At 40.8% G+C, this 23,013-nt stretch overlaps 1 protein-coding gene and 1 pseudogene across 1 annotated transcript in view; one reads left to right on the top strand and one right to left on the bottom strand.

Moving 5' to 3' along the window:
* KIF15 (kinesin family member 15) overlaps positions 1–23,013 on the bottom strand; it is a 75,861-nt gene that overhangs the window by 19,063 nt on the left and 33,785 nt on the right. The window contains exons 8-20 of the mRNA XM_007445714.1: positions 20,054–20,263; positions 18,254–18,379; positions 17,965–18,087; positions 15,865–15,988; positions 15,261–15,337; positions 14,829–15,038; positions 13,535–13,712; positions 11,406–11,547; positions 10,454–10,595; positions 3,462–3,659; positions 2,605–2,712; positions 2,215–2,320; positions 1,154–1,319 (exon numbers count right to left, since the gene is read on the bottom strand). Of these exons, the coding sequence (XP_007445776.1) occupies positions 1,154–1,319; positions 2,215–2,320; positions 2,605–2,712; positions 3,462–3,659; positions 10,454–10,595; positions 11,406–11,547; positions 13,535–13,712; positions 14,829–15,038; positions 15,261–15,337; positions 15,865–15,988; positions 17,965–18,087; positions 18,254–18,379; positions 20,054–20,263 (1,910 nt within the window). The remainder of the gene's footprint in view (positions 1–1,153; positions 1,320–2,214; positions 2,321–2,604; positions 2,713–3,461; positions 3,660–10,453; positions 10,596–11,405; positions 11,548–13,534; positions 13,713–14,828; positions 15,039–15,260; positions 15,338–15,864; positions 15,989–17,964; positions 18,088–18,253; positions 18,380–20,053; positions 20,264–23,013) is intronic.
* LOC103084805 (oral cancer-overexpressed protein 1 pseudogene) lies at positions 4,671–5,501 on the top strand (annotated as a pseudogene).

Genomic DNA, 23,013 nt, shown 5'->3' with positions numbered 1-23,013 from the left:
CCAACAAAAACATGTCTATGGAGACATGCAGACCTCAAGTTTTCTTCCTCTATTTTTAATTCCTTGCTGCATATTCAAAAAACACTCAAGCATTACAGGTTTTAGTCTTTGCAATGTCTATAAAAACTAAATTCAAGGTTGTCTATTAGCAGCTTTTCTAGAGTAAGCAGTCACACTCATATCACACTCACAGTATCACAATCAAAATGTCCATTATTAAATTATTGCCATAGACTTGGGAAATAGCATCAAAACCACAAGATGGTTTTCAGTTATGTTTTACAAAAGGGTGAAATTAGTGAGAAAAAAAACCAGTAAAAACAAACAATTTACATCTTAGATTACTTTGTTTCAAGATTACCAGCACTTGACTAACTAGCCAGCCTCTGGAGTTACGGTGGACAATGGTGGCAACTACTGATTTAGTCTACCTTGTACTGTCCCTTCTAGTAAGAGCACAGCTTTCCTGCTGGAGAGGGAACAGACACATCACTTCTGTTGGGCCAACCCTTGGTAAGTGATTGATCCAAAAGTAAGCAGATGACTCAAGCAAGAACAATACCAATTTTTTCTGGGATTGATATATGGCGATGGGGAGAGAGAATTTCTTCGCAGGGATTGTTATGCCAGAAGACAGAAGGTGAAGCTGTCTGAGGCAATCTGTTCCCCGTCACATAGAGGAAGGTCCTCAACAGTAGAAGAGAATAAGGGCAATACACAGAGGGAAGAAGAGCAGAGAGAAAGGGAGGGAGGGAGTGAAAGAGGAAGTGAGCGAGAGAAGCTGGGGGGGGGGATGGGGGGATGGGGATGCACACTGACAATATTGTTTGAGATTCAATCTAGTTTGTCCGTGAAACCAGAATCACCTCTGGGGCTTCCCAATGTCATGAGCCAATAAACTACCTTTTTTTTTTTTTTTTTAAACGAGGGCACAGTGCGGCTTGTAGGATTTTAGTTCCCTGACCAGGGATCAAACCCAGGCCCTCGGCAGTGAAAGCACAGAGTCCCAACCACTGGACAGCCAGGAAATTCCCAATAAATTACCTCTTAATTTTTTAAACTAGTTTGAGTTGGGTTTATAGCACTTGTACTTCAAGTAGCCCTGGGCTACAGGCCGATCAGGCAACTTGAAACAATAACAGAACAACTCTACCTGACATTATCTAGTTGAAGCTGTACATGCATGTGTCTTTCAGAAAGGCTGTTGAGTTCTTTCTCCTGACTCTCTCTGAATGAACTATATTCCAGCTTCACCGAAGACAGCTCCTTGTCTGCAGAATGAAGAACTACTCGCAGGTCATGTACCTCACTTTTCAAAACTAAAATAAACAAACACATAATAACTCCTAACAGACTTTTCTTTACATGTATTTTTTACAAAGGAGGCAAATAAATTTGATAGGTACCCTTCACACAATCAGCAAAAACAAGTTGAAGAGACCATTTTAAGTGTAAAAATTGTGAACAACTAAATGGGAGGTACCTAGGAGCACTGAGATTTCTATTTTCTTCCTCTCCCTTGCTCATGGTTTTTGGTGTATTTCTACCAAAAAAAAAAAAAGTTAACACCTGTCCCTCACATGTAGGTCATTTGATTTTTCTACAGTTCTCCTGCAGAATGTGCCTCAAAACTCTTCAAATAAGAAAAAAAGCCAAGAGATTTAACGTATTTTAAGTGACCTAATCTTACTTATTGAAAACCCTTGGAGATGCACCAGAACTTTCCAAAACAGGTTAAACACTCTGGTCTTCTAAGGAAACTCCAACTGGAATTAAAATTACATAACTTTTTAGATCAAAGAAAAGGAAACGGCTGTCTTTTTTGCCTTAGCTTTATCATAAGCTATTGCAAATACTCTGATGAAAGAAGAAACTGAAAAAACTGGGAATTAAATGATATTCCCACATCTATGGATACATACAAATATATTTTATGCTTTTCTGTCACTAGTAAAACATTCATCTTATGAATTCAAGACACTTTGTTTTCAAAGCAGTATTAAAACTTTAAGCAAACATTTGTATCATTTGTTTGAGAGCAGTCCTGGAAAAAATTACCCTTTATAATATATTGCTATTACTCATCTGGTCTAATTTAAAACAAACAAACAGAAACAACCAAGCAAAAACACAGGGACAACATTTTATCCATATGAGTAAAAAGATACTGAGTTACAGCATTCAGATTAGGAAGCTTCCAGTGTTCAGACTCACAGTCATTCTTGGTCTGAGTGTCTTGAAGCTGCTTTTCAAGGACATTCAACTGAGAGAGATACCCTTGCTGCTGTTCGGTCCAATCAGTTCTTTCCGATGAGAAAAGCTTTGGGAAAGAGATAAATTTACTGGGAAAAAAAATACTGGCATGCTAAGACACACTCCAAATCATCATCTTGTTTGTTTTTAAAGTCTAGTCTTAAATTCAGACTAGGGATGTGTGTCTCATTATAGTGGGTGAAGTAACAAAATAGTAGGTGAAGTAACAAAATAGAGAATACAACTCAAATAAACCTTGACCAAGGCTTCATAGAGTCATTTCCTTCCTGGGATGCTCTTACTTTGAGGATCTGTTTCATATATTTTCTGAGGCAACGCTCACGGTCTCACCTCCTGCATTTGAGTAGAATGATGTTCCAGTTTGTCAATGTGCTGCTGAAGCTTTAGGTTTTTATGCTCTTCTTCATCCAACTTGACTTGAAGGGCACACATTTGTTCCTGCAACACAAGAACTTCAGTGGTCAAAAATTCTTTTAATGGACATCTTAAACATTCCGTAATTTCTTCTGCATTAAAAATACAAAACTCAAAACCTCATATGGACAAAGGTATCAAAGGCCAGTTTGGAGCCAGAAAACCATTTCGAAAGACTACACTAATGATTTCTCATGTTTCAGAATTATACCTGTGGCCCATCAAAGTGGATAATTTCAAACACAAAGGGAAGAAGTGATAAAAATTAAAATCATAGAATAAATCGTAGAACCATCTTGAGACTTCTAAGAAACTTTTTCAGGCCTATATGAAGTGACTTCACCAGAAAGGCCTCCATACCCGTGGAAGGGCAAAATTTTGGAATTTGGGGTGACGTGGCTCCCTGTAAGTTTTACTAGACAGTAGATAAACTTCTTAAAAGAAAAAACAAATCACTGAATTCTGAGATAAACAAACTTCACATGTTATTTCAAATATACCAAAAGCTATCTAAAATTTGATCACAAGTTTCTTTCAACTGTATCTGTATTTTAGCAGATACAACACTGTGCCATGTAAACCAGTTCTGGAACTAGAAGCTAGTAGCAAACTGGTCTTTTTACACACGAGAAAACCAAAGCTCAAGGAGAGTGGAAACTGACTTGCTAAATACTGCAAAGCAGGTTAAAAGAACAAGAGCAGGCTGATTTCTAACCCAGGGATTTTTACACACTTATCCTTAAAAAGATACGATTTTAATACTAAAAAGGTACCTGCACCATTCTGTGCTCTTCAGAAATGGCTTCAAAAGCTTGTTCATTAATCTCAGGTGGCAATGGCTCATTTAAGATATCCTTATCCAATGTGCTAGAATTCTGAGTGTGTGCAGAGCCAAAGCTCTCCAGTTCAGGGCTTAGTTTTGGTACTGATCGAGACCAAAGTTGATAAGCCTTGGTTGGTGTCGTTATGATCTGCAGCAAAAAATTATTAGGAAAACAACATTAGCACACATGAAAATAGCATATTTATAATTGTGTGAATAGAGAGGATAAAATTATAATTCTATTCATCAAGAGAAAAGAAAAGGTATCCTTGGGACTTCCCTGGTGGTCCAGTGGCTAAGACTCCGCGCTCCCAATGCATGGGGCCCAGGTTCAATCCCTGGTCAGAGAACTAGATCCCACATGCCACAACTAAGAGTTCACACGCCACAACTAAAGATCCCACATGCTGCAGCTAAGACCTGGAGCAGCCAAATAAACAAATATTTAAGAAAAAAAGAAAAGAAAAGGTATCCTTGAGAGGCTGCATAGAAATGCCCTTGTGGAAACAAACCTATCAGTTCAAAGCAGTCTCAAGCAAAAATTGTTGTAAGATTTTAAAAAATGAAACTTGATAAGTCGACTCTAAACTGTATACAAGAAAAAAAAGTGCAAGAGACAAAAAGACAAGAAATTAGGAAGTGTATGGTCACTAAAACAATGCATTATTAGCATACGTATAATCAAATAGAACACTGAAAGAAAATAAAAAGTCCAGAATTAGAATAATTTATATGTGGAAAGTTCAAATTAATGAGAAAAACATGGTCTATTTTATTTTATTATTTTTAAAAAGATCTTTATTGGAGTATAATTGCTTTACAATGGTGTGTTAGTTTCTGCTTTATAACAAAGTGAATCAGCTGTACATATACATATGTCCCCATATCTCCTCCTCTTGCGTCTCCCTCCCTCCTACCCTCCCTATCCCACCCCTCTAGGTGGTCACAAAGCTTATCTCCCCGTGCTATGCGGCTGCTTCCCACTAGCTATTTTACACTTGGTAGCATATATATGTCCATGCCACTCTCTCATTTCGTCCCAGCTTACCCTCCCCCCCCCGTGTCCTCAAGTCCATTCTCTACCTCTGCGTCTTTATTCCTGTCCTGCCCCTCCCTAGGTTCTTCAGAACCATTTTTTTTTAGATTCTATATATAAAACATGGTTTATTTTTTTAAAAAGGTAAACCTGTATGTCATGCCATTTAAAAATAAAATAGACGCATTAAAAATCTCAGTGTAAAAAGAAAATTATAAAAGTAGTAAAAGGGGGCTTCCCTGGTGGCGCAGTGGTTGAGAGTGCGCCTGCCAATGCCGGGGACACGGGTTCGTGCCCCGGTCCGGGAAGATGCCACATGCCGCGGAGCGGCTGGGCCCGTGAGACATGGCCGCTGGGTCTGTGCGTCCGGAGCCTGTGCTCCGCAACGGGAGAGGCCACAACAGTGAGAGGCCCACGCACTGCAACAACAAAAAAAAGTAGTAAAAGAGGCGTCCGTGCCCGAGGCTCTGCGGGTCTGTGGCTGCGGAGCGGCGCGGCCGAGTCCGAGGGGCGGGGGTTGGGGGCAGGGCGGCTGCCGCCACGGCCGGGAGTCAGGACACGTTCGATGCCATCGTGATGGCGGATGAGAGGTTTCACAGGGAAGCGTATCAGGAAGGCTATGAATAAGGAAGCAGTTTGGGTATGATTGAAGGAAGACAGTATAACACGTTACATGGAGCTAAAATCAGATCTGAGATCAGGTGCTACCAAGGTTTTGCTTTTGCTTGGAGATGTCTCCGGCACGATTCCGCCATTGAGAAAGACAGCAAAATGATGAAGGTCTTAGAATCATTGATTGGGATGATTCAGAAACCCCCTTATGATGACCCTACTTATGATAAACTTCACGAAGACTTAGACAAAATTAGAGGGAAATTTAAGCAGCCTTGTTCATTACTAAACGTTCAGCCCGACTTTAAAATTAGTGCAGAAAGTTCTGGACTTTCATTTTGAGGATGACAGAGGAACAAAGACGAAACATCAAGGAACAGATGTTTGTATGTTAAGGGTTTAAAAATGTGATTAAAGGCAAAACAATGATGAGGGATTCAGTTTTGCAGGGAGAGTTCCAGCTTGGCTGGTGCCTTCCCCTGAGGTCTGCCTACATAGCCTCAGTGCCCCCCACGGGGCCCCTCCACACAAGCCCATCCTTTGTTGGGCCCTGTCTGCTCTGCAGTCTGAACGTGGCCCTGGCAGAGCCCTCACAGGGCTGCTCTTCTCTGGTCCAGGGTCCAGGCCGCTGGCTCACGGGTTCTCGCCACCTGGCAGGCCTGGCTGGATCTAGATTCGGGTTGGCTCTGGATAGGATAAACCTCCCCTTTACCCCCCAGGCTTTGGTCAGCGCTCAGAGGGACAGTTTCAAAAAAAGTGAGAGCCACAGGGTTGACACGAAGCAGGTTAATGGGAAGGAGTGATGGGTACTGTGACATTTATTGACCCTTGAGATGTGCCAGTGCTGTGACCTGCTTCTCATGTTTTATTTAGTCCCTTCAGGAGCCCATGAGGTGGGCATTATTCCCATTTTATAGATGAGGAAACCAAGGCCCAACAGACTGCCTGGTCCAAGGGCAGCGGGCGGTAGAGCTGGGACTCCAACCCCGGCACCCGGCTCTCTCCCCTGTCTCCTGGTGCCCGCTCTGGACCGTGCGGTCACACCCACAGGCTCAGGGTCCCTGCCCGCAAGTCCCTGCTGTGCCCCGGGGAGCCCTGGGGTATCCCCTGTGACCATGGATGTGGGTGTCTGGCTGAGAGGAGAGGCCAGTCCTGTCCTCAGGGAGCCGGGACATGCTCTTCCTGTGTCCCCTGGTGGGTGGGGCTCTGCAGCATCAAAAATGGTCACCGTTCTATGTGCAGAAACTTTGGAGCCTTACTGCAGCCTTCCTTTTATTGTGAGTTCTTCTGTCTTCTGCCCAGACTTAAAAGGCATCGTCTGTATGCAGTGAGGTCCAGGCAGGCCAGTCCCCCCTGAGATGCGTGGCTCCCTGGCATTTCTCTGCACATGACAGCCCGTGTCCAGGCCCCTTGGGCACCCCGGCCTGAGGCCTCTCCCCACCCGCTTCTGGCCCAGGGAGCAGATCTGGAAGCCATGAGTGAGATTAGCACAGGGGTAGTAGCCATTAATCCGCTCCAGATTTTAAAATCATTCCAGAGCATCTGGGTAAACTGTACTCCCCTGGCAGCTGCTTGGGGGGTCCCTGCGGGGCCTGGGACACTGGCCCTCACCGTGTGCCAAGGAGGGAGAAACAGCTTCTAGTTATTGGAAGACAAGACTCCGGCTTTATCCTGCTCGGCTGTCTTACGTGTGTCTCACTGTTTGTTCCTGGCCTGCAGCCCCACCTCAGTTCTGCTGAGGCCGGGGCTGGGCGCACGGCCTCAGATGTGCCTTAGTCACAGACACCAGCAGCGCTTATCTCTGGCTGGTGGAATGGAGGGGCTTTTGTTGTCGTTTTCCTGGGTGGATTTTTGTGTTTCCTAAACTACCTGTTTGCATAATGTATTATTTTTATAATTGGAGAAAAAAATAAACAGCATATTTTAAAGCAAAAAAATAAAATAAAATAAAAGTAGTAAAAGAAAGTAGAATATACTGATGCTCTTGAGATTGTTTAGGCCTTTAAAAATGTATTTAAAAAGTCACAAAGGGGGAATTCCCTGGCAGGCCAGTGGTCAGGACTTAGCACTTTCACTGCTGGGGCCCAGGTTCAATCTCTGGTCAGGGAAGTAAGATCCAGCAAGCCACTCGGCACGGCCAAAAAAAGAAAGTCGCAATGATAAAAGATCAATAAACCTGGCTATATCAAAATTTTGAAACTTCTGTATAACAAAAGTATCACATACAAAGATGAAAGACAAGGAACATGATGGCAGAATATACTGGCAGTATACATAACAAACAAAAGATTAACACATAAAACGCCTACAAATCACAAGAAAAAGATAAATAACTAGTAGGAAAATAGGCACTTTTTCATAGGTCAAACATCTTTTCCTGTGTTCCAACCAATGGCAATGAACATAGGAAAAGATGTGGTCTGACCTCACTAGAAATGAGGGAAAGTAGAATTAAAACCATTTTCACCCATCAGACTGTCAAACAATGCCAGTTCTGGGACCAGTGCTATGGAAGGAGTGCTCCCAGGCTTCCTGGGAAGGAATGTGGTGCAGCCACTTGGAGGGCACTTCAACAGGATGCTGAAACGTCCTAAAACTACCACTTCTCCTTCATAAAACCCACCCCGGAGAATGCCTGCACTGGAAACCACCTAAATAAGCCACGGAATTCTTCCAAAGCATAGAAGCCTGGGTTTAAAATGAGGTAGAGTTCTAAGTACTAGTTCATGTGGAAAGACACAAGGCATATTCCTGAGTTAACAAAAGCCCATTGCAGAATAATATATGTAGGATGATTCCATTTATTTTTAAAAACAAAGTACGACAAAAAAAAAAAAACAACAACAACTCTATGAAATAACTCCACATATCTTCTCAGACTATGTATATTTACTGTACAAAATTGCTAAGAAAAAGGATTCCCAAATTGATAATAAATTACCCCTGGGGATGGGGATGGGGAATGAAGGACCAGATTAGACCCAGATTGGCAGTGGTACTCAAAAGGAACTTTAACCAAAACTTGTATACATATGTATACTTTCTTTAAACAAGGATAATGTATCCATAAAGTTCTCACATAATTAAAAATGAACAACAACAACAAGACCTGAATTGCTATGCTACTCTTGGCAAACCTTTTAATCCCCTTCATCCTGTTTGCTCAGCTATAAAAAGAAGTAGACTAGAATGCCACAGTGCTTCAAGCTCTATAATTCTATTGCTAAGGGGCTACAAATTCAAATTATGAAACATTTGGTGATATTCTGCAAGTATTTTAAAATAATTTCCTGCACAGATTTTAAAGGCCGCCTTTTTAAAAAAGCAATCTTAAAAATTCTACCTTTATAAGAAAAAATAGTATTTTTCTTGTATTTACTTGAAAATAGTATTTTCAAGTTAAATAATAGTATTTAACTTGATATATATCAAGTGAAATCATGATATATCCATACAGTATATTCTTGTGCAGCTGCCAAAACAAAAAACAAACAAAAACAAAAAGGAGAGAGGGACTTCCCTGGTGGTGCAGTGGTTAAGAATCTGGCTGCCAATGCAGAGGACACGGGTTCAAGCCCTGGTCTGGGAAGATTCCACATGCTGCGGAGCAACTAAGTCTGTGTGCCAGAACTATTGAGCCCGCGTGCTACAACTACTGAAGCCCACGCACCTAGAGCCCGTGCTCCACAACAAGAGAAGCCACCACAATGAGAAGCCCATGCACTGCAACAAAGAGTAGCCCCCGCTCACCGCAACTAGAGAAAGCCCGTGCACAGCAACAAAGACCCAACGCAGCCAAAAAATAAATAAAGAAGAAAGTTTGTTTTTCTCCCTTTAGACATGGGACAAACTCTAAAATATCATTATGTTTAAACAAAAAATTGAGGTGTAGAATGATGTGTGTGTGTATGCGGTTTGTGAAAAATAAAAATATATATGAAAAAGAAAGAAAAAACAAAAAAACTTCTTGACATTGTCTGCCTCCAAGGAGGGTCTTGGTTGTCTGAAAGGACAGCAGACAGAATGAGACTTGTCACTTGGTACCTTTAAAAATTCCAGTCATGGGACTTCTCTGGTGGTGCAGAGGTTAAGACTCTACGCTCCCAATGCAGGGGGCCTGGGTTTGATCCCTGGCCAGGTAATTAGATCCCACATCCATGCTGCAACTAAAAGTTTGCATGCCACAATTAAGGAGCCCATGTACTGCAACTAAGGAGCCAGCAAGCCGCAACTAAGGAGCTTGCCTGCTGCAACTAAGACCCAGTGCAACCAAATAAATAATATTAAAAAAAAAATTCCGGGCTTCCTTGGTGGCGCAGTGGTTGAGAGTCCACCTGCCGATGCAGGGGACCCGGGTTTGTGCCCCGGTTCGGGAAGATCCCACATGCCACGGAGCAGCTAGACCCATGAGCCATGGCTTCTGAGCCTGTGCGTCCGGAGCCTGTGCTCCACAACAGGAGAGGCCACAACAATGAGAGGCCCGCGTACCACAAAGAAAAAAAAAAAATTCCAGTCATGTGATTACCTATTCAAACAAATAAAATTACTTTGAAAAGCAGTATCCTATTAAGTGATACAAAAAGCATCACTGATAAAGATAACCATTAGAGATAAACACCTATTATTTTTAAGATGTATAAGGAAAGTTGTTTTTTTTAGCCTTCAGAGAATTTGGTCCAAAAGTTAAAATAACCAGGATGAGCAGCATCAGCTTCTTAACCTTTGCCTTCCTTATGTATTCCCCTTCCCTCTCCTCATTCTCAGATGTTCACAGTTTTCTTATTTCATGGGGGCTATGGTTATTTAGGGGAACAATTCCTTCTATTATCCCCCATGTTACCCTTGATTCTTTAGTGGTCTTTATCTTTAGGATTTCTATTCTTCCACTGCAAGCTTTGAGCACACAACACATTATAGCAACAACTGCCATATACTGAGAGCCATCAGGTGCCAGGCACTTTATTATCTCATTTAATGCTCTAAAAACCCTGTTATTAAGTTGGCCTCGTCTCCAATTCAGAGGCAACAAATGAGGCTCAGAAGTTAGGAAACTCTGCCTAAGGTTACTGACAGATTAGAATTTGAACCCAGGTCTGATTCCAAATGCTGTATTCTTCCCTACATGACCCTGCCACTCGGGGTATACATCAGAACCTTAGGACTAGTATTACCCTGGGGTTAACTGTCAGCAAGGGATTCTATCTGTATCTGGAGATGATCTGTGCAGACTCTCCATTATTAACAAAATGAGACACCACGGACTTAAGGTTGAAGTATTGCTTCAGATTACCTACCTTAAGTGTTTCTGCATGAATTTTATTCAGCTGAGAAACTTCTTGCCGCTTGCAGGCTTTTGTTGCTTCCAAAAGGTTTTCAAGATTAAGGTTCGCTTTTTGCAAAGACTGAAGCTCTGATTCTAATTCCAGCTGCCTTTTCCTAATACATATTATAATATTGAGTGTTTCAGGTAATAAGTAATGTCATACATTTATAGAGTACTTTACAGTTTATATTCTCACAAAACTTTATAGTTATCTCTTTAAATCAGAGATGTTTTCAGATTATTACTGGGATTTTCCAATTGGGTAAAATACAGCTCAGAGATTGATGACTGTTTAAGGTATTCAACTAGCAAATAGTAGCGCTCCAATTCAAAAGCCCAAACAATCCACAGTGATTCCATATGTAATGTTATTTTTACAACAAACATGTCTATATATTTTAGAACAGGATTAATCTTAGTTATAATATGAATGTGGTTTATCTTTGTTTTCTTTTACAAAGAATATCAAGTGAGAATATTAACAGGAAAAATTTAATAAAAAATAAATAACTGCATAGAACTTGAATCTCAAAAAAAAAAAGAATATTAACAAACCTGTAATTTCTAAAAATCCTGATCTAATTCATAACAGTGGTGATTTAAATTTGCTGGCCAGATAAAGAATTTACAAGTAACTTTAACAGATACTCATCTCAATAGGTATATCCCTTAAAACATCTGTATCATCTAGTTCATTGAATATATTATTAAAAACTAGAAGTTTATGTCAACTGTACCTCAATTTTTAAAAATGAGTAAAGAAAAAGAGCTAGATGCAAGCCCTTTTCCTTCATGTCAAAACAAGTTAGCTGCTATATTAGAATATTTAAGGTAAATGCTCAGTTAAATCAATGCTTAACACCAAAACAAACCAACACTAAAAGATCAGAAATAGTAAGCATGAATGTGTATTTATACTTTACCTAGTTAGTTCTTTGAATTCTTCATATTCTTGCTTTGAATTATTCAGCTCTGTCTGAACTTGCAGGAGTTGTGCTTTTAACTTCTCAGTGTTTGCTAACGAACATGGCTCTTTCGGAGCTTTAGGAGAGAATCTTTGCTGACCTGATAATAAGGAAACAACCTGGTCTTTGAAAGAGAAAAATAACAGAATACATATTCTAAGTTCTCTGCCAGGTATCAATTTTGAAGCACAAGGAGGAAAAAAGAGAAATCATTGGAAGGTGGACCCTAAAATACAAGAGCCTGTAACTCAAGAGGAGACGTAAGACACAACCCAGTGCATCAAAGAGTATCAGAAGTTGTTTTTGAGAAGCTGTGAAGCCACAGGATGAAGGGGCATATTTAAGCCAACACCTTTTCCATTAAGTGAAAAGAGCAAACAATGACTGAAGTATAACACCCACACTGCTGGACAGAGAAACATCACCAATTGAATCTTGCAGGAATTAGTGCCAACGGTCAATGAATTTTTAGCAAAAGAAACAAACAGCAATGGCAGCCAACTGAAAGAACTACCAGGTAGAATATATTAATTTTCAGGGATTGCTTAGAAGGCTGAATTTGTTGAAAAGAGTGCCACTGAGTTTCAGTATGGGAAATAACGTAAAAATGTTTAGAGAGGGACTTCCCTGGTGGTCCAGTGGTAAAGAATCTGCTTTCCAATGCAGGGGACGTGGGTTTGAGCCCTGTCCGGGCAACTAAGATCTCACATGCCGTGGACCAAGTCCACGGACTAAGTCCGTGCACCACAACTATTGAGTTCTTGCGCCTCAATGAGAGCCCGCCTGCTGCAAACTACAGAGGAGCCCACGTGCTCTGGAGCCCGCGTGCCACAACTACAGGGCCCACGAGCCCTGAAGTCTGTGCACCACAACTAAAGAGAAAACCTGCGTGCCACAACTAGAGAGAAGACCATGTGCCGCAGCTAGACAGAAACCCAAGCAGACTGCACACTGTAACGAAAAGATCCTGCATGCTTCAACAGAGATGCCTCAACAAAGAACCCATGTGCCACAAGAAAGACCTGACGCAGCCAAAAAAAAATAAGGAAAATAAATAAATAAAATAAATGTTTAAAAAAAAGAAGAAAGGTTGAAGTAAATACCCCAAACTGCTTGTTAAAAAAGAAATTGTTTAGAGAATGATGTATGTTTAGAAGATGGTGAGGTCCAGAAATTACCATTAGTATCTTTCAAAGGTAGTAAGTTAAGGTACTACTGAGGGCAAAATGGCCTACAAAATACAGAGCATTGTAGGAAAAAATAGTTAATACAGAAAACCTGATTTTAACTTTGCATCTAAAACTGTGGTTTCTCTACAACCCCTATTCTGTGAATTTTATTCTTTTGTTAATTCATAACAGAATGGAAGAAGGCTTGGAAAAGGAAATTAAAAAAATATTTTTTTCCTTTATCATTGCAGTATAAAAAAATTAGAACGATCTCAATTTCAACCTAAAGAGAAACAAAGGCTGAAACAGAGTGTGATAAAAGACCATGAAGATATTCACTCTAAGAATGGAGCAAACATAGACTTTGTTACCAAATCCCAGAGCATTAACACCAATAGCTGCCAAGCGTGTAAATCAGATCAGTAACTAAACCACTTTTCAGAGAGTAACAGTAAACTTACAGCACTAATGTGGAGCAGAACGTACACTGGCAAGTATGACCCGCAACCATGACATCAGGACCAATCACTGTGCTGGCTGGACCGTGAGTCTGATCACTCTGACATCTCTCACACTGTACAGATGTTCGTCAGTGAATAAATATCTCAACTCTACATTCATTCATGTTGTCATTAGTTAAGTACTTTTCATTTCAAATACTTAAAATAGGAAAATTCCATTTAATAAAAATGTGAAGTAATATCTGAATCAATCTTTTATCTGTAAGACAGAGATATTCTGAGTATTCCTTTGCTAATGGGTATCTATTAGCCTTCATAAAGAGTAAGTATGTGTATAAGAAATTTGTACACCAGGTCTAGAAGCTAAAATGAAAACCCTCAATGCAAGGCAATATCGATGCCCTTTTAAACAGTCCCCTCGCCCCTAGAAGGCATGTTTACAACTATCACGTCTTACTTTTGTCATTTTTCTCTGTGCCAGATACTTCAAAGAAAGCTTTTTCCAGGATTGCGATGCTCTGGGCATCCATTTCTTGGGCTCTTTTCACAGGCTGTGACAATCTCAGTCTTCTGTTCTCCTCCCTGAGGGAATGATTCTCCATAGCATATTTTGCAACTCTGGGGTGGTGCTCTACCTGTCACATGGAAGAATTTAGAGACCTACATATTTACAAACATGACCTTAGTGAACAAGTCTTTCCGAAAGCCAACAGCAAGCACTGTGGACACCGCAGGCATTGCGGGGATGGGGAGCACCTCAGCTTTTACCATCAGACTGAATACATGCATATCCTACAACTCTGAACTCTACATTCGGGTCTGGAAGCTCGAAACTTCCGCGTCTACCCCTGAAATATTCACCCAGGCACCTACGGTGATAAGCACAGGGTGCACATTGTGGCAGGCTCTTCCTGCAAAGTAGACGGCTTGAATTAACACACTGAAAAGAATTAGGAAACTCTCTACTGACCAGGGTGGAATGCCCCCCAAAGACACATTAAATGAAAAGGGCAAGGTACAGAAAAGTGTGTATGCTGTCTTCTGTGCACAAAAGGGATAAAAGTAAAAACATCTATCAATATTAGTTGGAAAATGCAGAAAAACCTCTCAAAAGATATCCCCTCTGGTAAGAGATTATCCTTGTTTTTTAATTACGTGCCCGTGTCCACTATCCAGATTCTCAGGGAAAAGGAAAAACAACAACACTTCAAAGGGCTCAGCTGTGAAGAGACTACTGGCTCCGATAACCCCAGATGCCCACTGGGAGGAAGGGTGCTTGGCCTGCTAGGGCTAACTGCCAGGGCAGAGACACCACCACCACATCCTCCCTTCTCCCTTCAGGTTTTACTAGTTTAGAAAATTGTGTGTGTGGGGGTCACATTATGCAATCATACTGTCAGTTGAATTCATTTAAAACACTTTCTCGGGCTTCCCTGGTGGCTCAGCGGTTGAGAGTCCGCCTGCCGATGCAGGGGACATGGGTTCGTGCCCCGGTCCGGGAAGATCCCACAAGCTGTGGTGCGGCTGGGCCCGTGAGCCATGGCCGCTGAGCCTGCGTGTCTGGAGCCTGTGCTCCGCAACAGGAGAAGCCACGACAGAGAAGCCCGCGTACCGCAAAACAAAACAAACAAACAAAACAACACTTTCTCTTGCGTTAAATTACAAGAATTTGCTGACCAATTTGGTGACTGATTCATACTTGCCTTGAACTTCTTTTAGTTTTACAGTTACTGCGAATGTCATGTACTCACTTGCTCTCGCAGAGTTTGAATTTCATCCCTCAATTCCGACAGCAAACGATCCTGCTCCTCGGGCAGAAAACTTCCCCGGGATTCCTTGTGGAGCTTCTCCAGGCGCATTATTTGATCCTCTCGGAATTTCACGATCATTTTATTAGATTGAATAAATTTTTCTTTTTTGAGGGTGAGGTCTTCCAATTGGCTAACTTTTTCTACCAAAGACTTAAGAAATTCATAATTTGGTTAAACATAAAAAATAACTGGGCTTCCCTAAATTTTCACAAAACAAGCAATAAACACTATCTTCACATTTAATCTCAAAGGCAAAATTAGGTTTTTCAGTCTTTCTTTTATTTACTTGTGCCATTTATTTCACTCGGAAAACCTCCTCATAGTGAAAGCCTAAAATATCTTGAATCCCCTTTTAATAATTCAGTTTCCTACCTTCTTTTCCTGTTCAGATTTCTTAAAGAATAACATTGCCTCTCGGAAATACTTCATGTAGTCAGTCTCATCTTTGTCTGTAACGGGTCCAGTAAGAAAGAAAAGAGGAAAAATGTTTTATCTCCCAAATTTTAAGCAATGCGCTAAAATAGCCTTTGATTGACTGCTCTCAATTCGTCTTAAAGAATCAGACTCTCATCACCAGATCATGAATTTCAAATTAACCCAGTCTACAAATTACCTATTCTTTGAAGAAAAGTAAGTCTCATATTCAACTTAGTAAACATATAAAGATTATGTATGACAGAATCTTGGAAGTGGATCTAAATGAAATTTACTAGTATCTCTTTTTAGTACTTATTAGGGATGAATTATTCAAAATTATTTCTATTCCCCCTTCCCACCACATCTCACAGAAATCAGTACCTGTGGTAACTGTGTCTGGTTACAAAGTACCATGTTCCTATGTAGGTGAAATAAACAGGAACAGACACTTGTGGGAAATCTGGGTAGCCTTACTGTGTTGTGCCTGTCACCAGAGGGCTCTCATACTAATACCCACACCAGGATTTCCTCAGGTTAGAGGACACTGCGCTCGTCATACCTCCGGTCCGAAAGCTTTCTGGTAGTATCTGCCCTGCAGTAAGCTGGGCCAGCTGCTCTTTGAGTCTCTTCACTTCAGCTTGGAGCTGGGTCACATTTCCTTGCGTGTCTTCATTTACCACTGCCTGTTCAAGAATTTTTTTAAAAAGCATTAAAAGAATGCTGAGTCATACAGTCTCGTGTTTATATTTGTTTGTATGATTTGGAGTGACGAATACCAAACAAAACTGCACTTGCATCTCACAAACAGTCCAAAGGCCTCCAAAATCAGTGCGCTGGAGTGCGGAGGGAGCTTCCTTCCCCTCTGCCTTCACACCAAGAGCCAGAGACTCTTCCCCCTCCCCTCCCCAAGCCCCCACTTAGGTCTCTGCTCTGTTGACTAGCCCTGGGCCCTGCTGGGCTGGGTCACCTCTGGGATCAACATATATTCATCTAACACTGCCTTCTTCCTGAGATAACCCCACCCCGTGAAGAAGAGCAAACACCTCCATGAGTGTCACCTCCCCCTGTCTTCACTCACTAAAGAGGTGTAAGGAACTGCAGAGCTGACCTGAGCTCCACTGGCTTGGAAGAAACCAACCTCTCCAGAAAAATCCAACCCTGTATTTCCTAACAGTACCCTGGAAGGGAGAGTTGGTTTGACAACTCCATTTCTGTTTTATTATCACACTAAATGCTGTTTTAAAGAAATGTCTTATTTGAGACGACTTCTAAGAAGTTCATAAAGTCCCACAAAACCTAGAGGGTGATAACAAGAGTCAAGAGTCAAGAGCTGAGAACCAACCAAATCAAACACCCAATACTCCAGAGTGAGGGAGAAACTTCTGACAGCCCCAAGGTCCCCATGTTCCTGTCTGTAGCTGGGTCTGCCCACTGGGAAGGACTGTTCACCCTTAAACAAATTCCAGACATCCGAGCCACTTTCCCTTGGTAGGCTGCAGCAGAGGACTCACCATTGGCAGTGACTAGTATAAGGCTCCTGGTTTTGTTATTTCATGTGTTAAGAAGCCATTTCTAGTTGTTTCCGATTCTTATGGACAGCCTCATTAAAAGGCACTCCTATACACTGTGACATCACTGTCACATCGGTGACATCATAATTCTAATTATCCCTGCAGTTCTCCACTCTCCAAAATCTTCTAGTAAGTCCCAAGAGATAGAGTCAGGAAGCTCTAATGATTTTCCTCCTCCTATTATAAATATCCCACAGGGGGTTCATACTCCAATAAAATGAATGAATAACCAGACCTATACTCTTCTGCCTTTACCCAAGGGAAGAGGCAACATGGACCTCTTTGCTTTTACCATGATAAGATCACCAGGGAGTCTATTTTGGGAGGTAACAATGACCACTTTCTCCTTTGAAAGAGAGAGGAAATTAATTTGCCAATTTATGCCCTTTGATTCTTTTGTCTAGAACCAAAGAGCCCTCCAACCTCTCCAAAGAAAGTGGGGAACTCCTTGGTCTTTTGACAGTCTGCACCAGGGGATGGTGAAGTGCTGCTTGAACACAGCCATGCCCATATGTTTACATATCATCTACAGCTGCTTTCTCACTACAAAGGCAGAGCTGAGTAGTTGGGACAGAGACCATATGGTCCAAGAAGCCGAAATTATTTACCTCCTGGGCCCTTTACAGGAAGTTTTCTGACCACTGGTGTACACAAGTATCAAGGAAACTTCTTGTATATAAAGAAAAATGAGGAATCCTTAGAGTTACAGACAACTTGAAAGACAAAGTTGTGTCAATAGCATCAAATTACGTTCATAGCGGATCCTCCTGCTCCCAGCACCCAGCTCCGATAGCATGATTTAGGTAAATAAATTTAGTCTCCAGCCCAATTACAAAAGAAAAACTTTGCCTTCCCTTCAGAAAAAACTAGCCAAACAATAAAGACCACAAGACCTATTCTAGTCTCAAATTACACGAGCGATATAGAAGGCTCGGAAAGATAAAATAGAAACCCTGCTTAGAGTTAGGCTTTCACAACAGAGAAATACAATAACTAAAAGCTAATGTTAATATGAGGGCAATCACAAAAGTGAGATACTACAAGCTTAAATATTTTTCTAATTTACTTAAGCATACTCAGTATTTTACCTTATTTTTAATCAGCTTGGCTCTTTGGGCAAAATTAAGCGTTGATAGGGTTTCCCCAAAACACCTAGATCCTGGATGAACATTTGCAATTATGGCTGTTTTGGCATTACCTCCAAGGGAATCCTGTTTAATGATATGAATGGTACACAATTTCAGGGGAGAAACCACAAGATGTTTTTTAAGCAAAGAAAATGTATACTATTAGCACCAAGGCTGAGAGATTATCCGACTACCAACCATAGCGAGCATAACCAAAACAGGCGCCCAGGAACCCAATGATCTACTTTACCCGGAGTAAGAAGGTAAGTTTGGAGTCTCTGTAGCAAACGTGTCTCTGTTTTCCATTACCCACATCGACAAGTGCAGTAATCACCTGGCCCAGGCAGCTCAACGATCGGTTTATGTTACCTGCTTCCTAGGGCGTTGGGGAAAAAGAACAAAAAATTGAGGTGCACTGATGTCTTTTTAGTATTTTGAATTAAAATATACCTAGCAGGGTGGCAATTTTGAATGGAAAGGCAAGACAGGGACAATATTAGTTAAGGTAACTAACTTCTCAGCAAAAAGATGTCCTCAACTGTCCACAAACCTCTTCCTATTCAAAGCACACACTGCAATTTTAGTACTATTCAAATACAAACACAAAAATCACGTGAAGGAAAAAAATATCAATGTCACCTCATAATTGTAATAGTTTTGAACTGACCTATAGGTAGGGATAAAATCTAGAAGAGAAAAGAGGAAAAAAAGTTGCAGTGCATTAACAGGCATATTTTTCAATCCTTTTATGTTAAAATGTTTGCTACGTTATAAGGGTATGGTAACTAATAACCCACTCCCATGTCCCACAAAGCCACCAATGAACATATTACAAGAGAACATTCGGTCTAATTCTAAAATGTAATGTATAATAAAACCCCTTTAAAAGACTGGTTTCAGGAGAAAAGAAAAATGTTTGGGTTAAACGTGTTACACTGGATTTTTACCGTAGGGAGCATATTTCGATAACTGGGTCTGCAGAAGTGGGAGAATAGAAAAAAAGAGAGGAGGAATAGAAATTATTAAGCAAGATGTGATGAGTTTGGAGTTGCCACTATCTGTTTAGAAAGGTGGTTTAGGGTCACAGTTGAGAGCCCTGTCTGTGGAGCTGGATTACCATTTGAATCTCAGCGACTCTTAGCCATGTGCCCCTGAAAAATTTCCTCCAGTTTCTTCAAAATAGAAAGGATAATAGGATCACTTCCCAGAGTTGTTGGGACAGTTAAATAGCTAATATATATAAAGCATTTAGAATGGGCCCAGCATATGTCCTATTTTGAACTTATGCTATTTTTCTTTGCTTCATGTCCCCATAGAAACACAAATGTGAGACAGACTGAAACTGCCTGAGAGCTCAAGCGGCTCAAGCCCTCACTTTTAAGGCAAACAAGACCCTCTCCTCTACCATTTCTGACTCTTCTCCCTCACCCCCGACCTTATATATTCTAAACTGTAGAATCCACACGCATTTTATTTTTTAATTAATTTTTATTGGAGTATAGTTGTTTTATAATGTAAGAACCTTTTTTTGTTTTTTGTCCGCAGGGCATGTGGGAACTTAGTGCCCTGACCAAGGATTGAACCCGTGTCCCTTGCATTGGAAGCATGAAATCCTAACCACTGGACCACCAGGGAAGTCACCACACACATTTTATTGACAGTACATATTACAATACATATACATATACACATTAGCAATACATATTAGCAAGAACTTCTGGTAATACCTTAGCCTAGAACAAGGTCCTTAACCCTTAAATCAAGAACTACTTTGCCATGCTTCCCCCAAGCAGGCCATGTCACACCCTTCTTCCTCTGACCCCTGCTACCACTCATAATATCACCCCTTTTGGCATGAATTCAAATACTCTTGCTACTGACACTTGTCATATCCCATGCATGTTTACTGTCCCTACCCCACAACAAAAATTTCTATACCTTTTGGATGAAAGCAGTTTCTTAACCCTTTGTAGCCCTCAAAACACTTAGCTTGGTATTGACTTCTAGTAATAATTCAGTCAAGAATTGAAGACCATAATTCCATTCTTACCTTCAATCTCATCCCTTCTGCATGGGTATCTTTTTGCCGTTCAGATCCTGCTAAATCCACCAGATTGAGAAGGGAGGTCCGTATGTTCACAGTTTCATGGCTTTTCTCCATCGACTCTATTGTAATTGTAAAGACTGCATGAGACCTAGAGGATTCTCTATTCATTGATGTTGATGCTACACGTCTGTTTCTCCACCCTCCAGACAACACCTAGGCAAAAGGAAAATACGTTATCACGACTTCCAAGTGGTCACAACAGCCACAAACATCAGTAGGAAATTTGCAAAGAGTGGTGAGAGAAATACACACAAGTTATTTTCCTTTCCCTTTCCTTCTTTGATTCTTCTCCATGTCATGAAAGAAAACAAGCAGGAAATCAGAAGGCATAGGATCTAGAATGGGTTTTGCCATTTCTCTATTTGTATTAACTCAATGCAAATTGCAAAATCTCTCTGAACCCTCTTCTTTACCGAGACTATGAGAAAGTTAGATAAAATAAATCTTAAAATTACCTTCAAGCCCAAAGTTTTATTAGCTCTTTTGGTCTACAAAGTATTTGTTTTCCCTCCCTATTCCCTGTGGCAAGCAGATACACGAAGGTTCAGACTTCAGACCCTAGAACAGGATGAACATGAGTTCAACTCTTGGCTCCACTATCTACCAGTTGTGTGGTCTGGGGGCCAGTTGACCTTTTCAAGGCTCAGTCCCATATTTGTAAAATGGGAATATGGGTACCTACCTCACAGGGCAGAACATCTCAAACTGTAATATGAATGCTAATCAGCTAGGATCTGGTTAAAATTCAGATTCTGACTCAGCAGACGTGAGATAGAGACTGAGATCCTGCATTTCTAACAACTTCCTATGTGACACCCATAGTCTGAGAACTACATTCTTGAGTGGCATGGTCATAATATGTATTGGATAAAATGAAGAAATTAGTAGCTTATCTCAAAGAGTAGATAAAAAATTAAACGAAATAATGTATACAAAAGAAGTTAGCACAGGGCTTAGCACATACACTCAATAAATGGAGCTGTTATAACCCTCTCTATTAACCAGCCATAGCATAAAAATGAAATTGTTTATATCTTTATTTTTTTGGTTAGTAGTTCATGCTTCCTTTTCACAACACTAAATACTGTATATTAAATAGTAGATAATGATACATTCATACAGCTGCAAAGAGAAAGAGAGAGAGATCCTCAAACATGGGACAAATTTCAAAATACTATTAGCTTAAAAAAGCAAGTGCAGGGCTTCCCTGGTGGTGCCATGGTTAAGAATCTGCCTGCCAATGACAGGGACACGGATTTGAACCCTGGTCCGGGAAGATCCCACATGCCACGAAGCAACTAAGCATGTGTGCCACAACTACTGAGCCTGCACTCTAGAGCCCGTGAACCACAACTACCCTGAGCCCATGTGCAATAACTACTGAAGCCCACGTGCCTAGAGCCCGTGATCCGCAACAAGAGAAGCCACTGCAATGAGGAGGCTGTGCACCTCAACGAAGAGTAGCCCCTACTCGCCTCAACTAGAGAAAGCCCACGCACAGCAACGAAGACCCAACACAGTCAAAAATAAATAAATTTATAAAAATAAAAATAAATAAAAATTTTTAAAAAGCAAGTGTAAAAGTGTAAAATATGCTATCATTTGTGCAATATAAGGTGAAAAAGCAAATACAAGTCTGCTTATTTAAATACTTATGCAAAGGCCAAATACAAACAAAAATCAAAAGCAAAACACAAAACTATTTGGTGAATACTCATGGATTGGAAGACTCAATATTGTTAAGATATTAATTCTCCCCAAATTGATCGACAGATTCAACCCAATTCCACTCAAAAATCCCAGCAGTCTTTTCTGTAGAAACTAAAACTAAATCTGAGTATATGAAAATGCAAAGGACTAAAGAATAACCAAACTAATTGTTAAGAAATTAGAGAACTTACTCTACCTGATCTCAAGACGTACTTCTCAGCAATAACAATACAGACCTAACTCATTTTATTGTGCTTTGCAGATATTATGTTTTTTACAAATTGAAGGTTTGTGGCAACCCTGTGTCAAGCAAGGCTGACTCTCTTGTTAGGGGCTAATGTAGCTGGTGACTAAGTTGAAGCCAATGCTCATATACCATTCTAAAATTCCTAGAGCCTTAAGAATTATGCTAAATCTACTCTGCCTATGCTCTATAACTGGAACAACAAAGCCTGGATGACAGCACATCTGTTTACAACATGGTTTACTGAATATTTTAAGGTCACTGTTGAGACCTATTGCTCAGAAAAAAAAATTCCTTTGAAAATAGTATTGCTCATTGACAATACACCTGGTCACCCAAGGGCCCTGGGGGAGATGTACAACAAGGTTAATGTTGTTTTCATGGCTGCTAATACAACATCCATTTTGCAGCCTATGGATCAAGGAGTCATTCTGACTTTCAATCTTATTATCAAAGAAATATACTTGATAAGACTAAAGCTGCCATGTATAGTGATTCCTCTCATGGATCTGAGGAAAGTCAACTAAAACTTCCCAGAAAGGATTCACCACTCTAGATGCCATAAAGAACATTCACGACTCATGGCAAGAGGACAAAATATCAACATTAACAGGACTTTGGAAGAAGCTGATTCCAACCCTCATGGGTGATTTGGAGGGGTCCAAGACTTCAGTGGAGGAAATAACACAGATGTGGTAGGAATAGCAAGAGAAGTAGAATTAGAAGTGGAGCCTGAAGATGTGACTGAACTGCTGCAATCTCCTGATAAAACAGATGAGAGGTTGCTTCTTATGGATGAGCAAAGAGAGTGGTTTCTTGAAATGGAATCTACTCCTGGCGAAGATGCTGTGAAGATTGTTGAAAAGACAACAGAGGATTTAGAATATTATAAAAACATAGTTGATAAAGCGGGGCAAGGTTTGAGAGGACTGACTCCAATTTTGAAAGA

This window comes from Lipotes vexillifer, unplaced genomic scaffold, assembly GCF_000442215.2.
Source record: "Lipotes vexillifer unplaced genomic scaffold, Lipotes_vexillifer_v1.1 scaffold1136, whole genome shotgun sequence".
Classification (NCBI taxonomy): Eukaryota; Metazoa; Chordata; class Mammalia; order Artiodactyla; family Lipotidae; genus Lipotes; species Lipotes vexillifer.
This window is presented reverse-complemented; position numbering and strand designations above follow the sequence as displayed.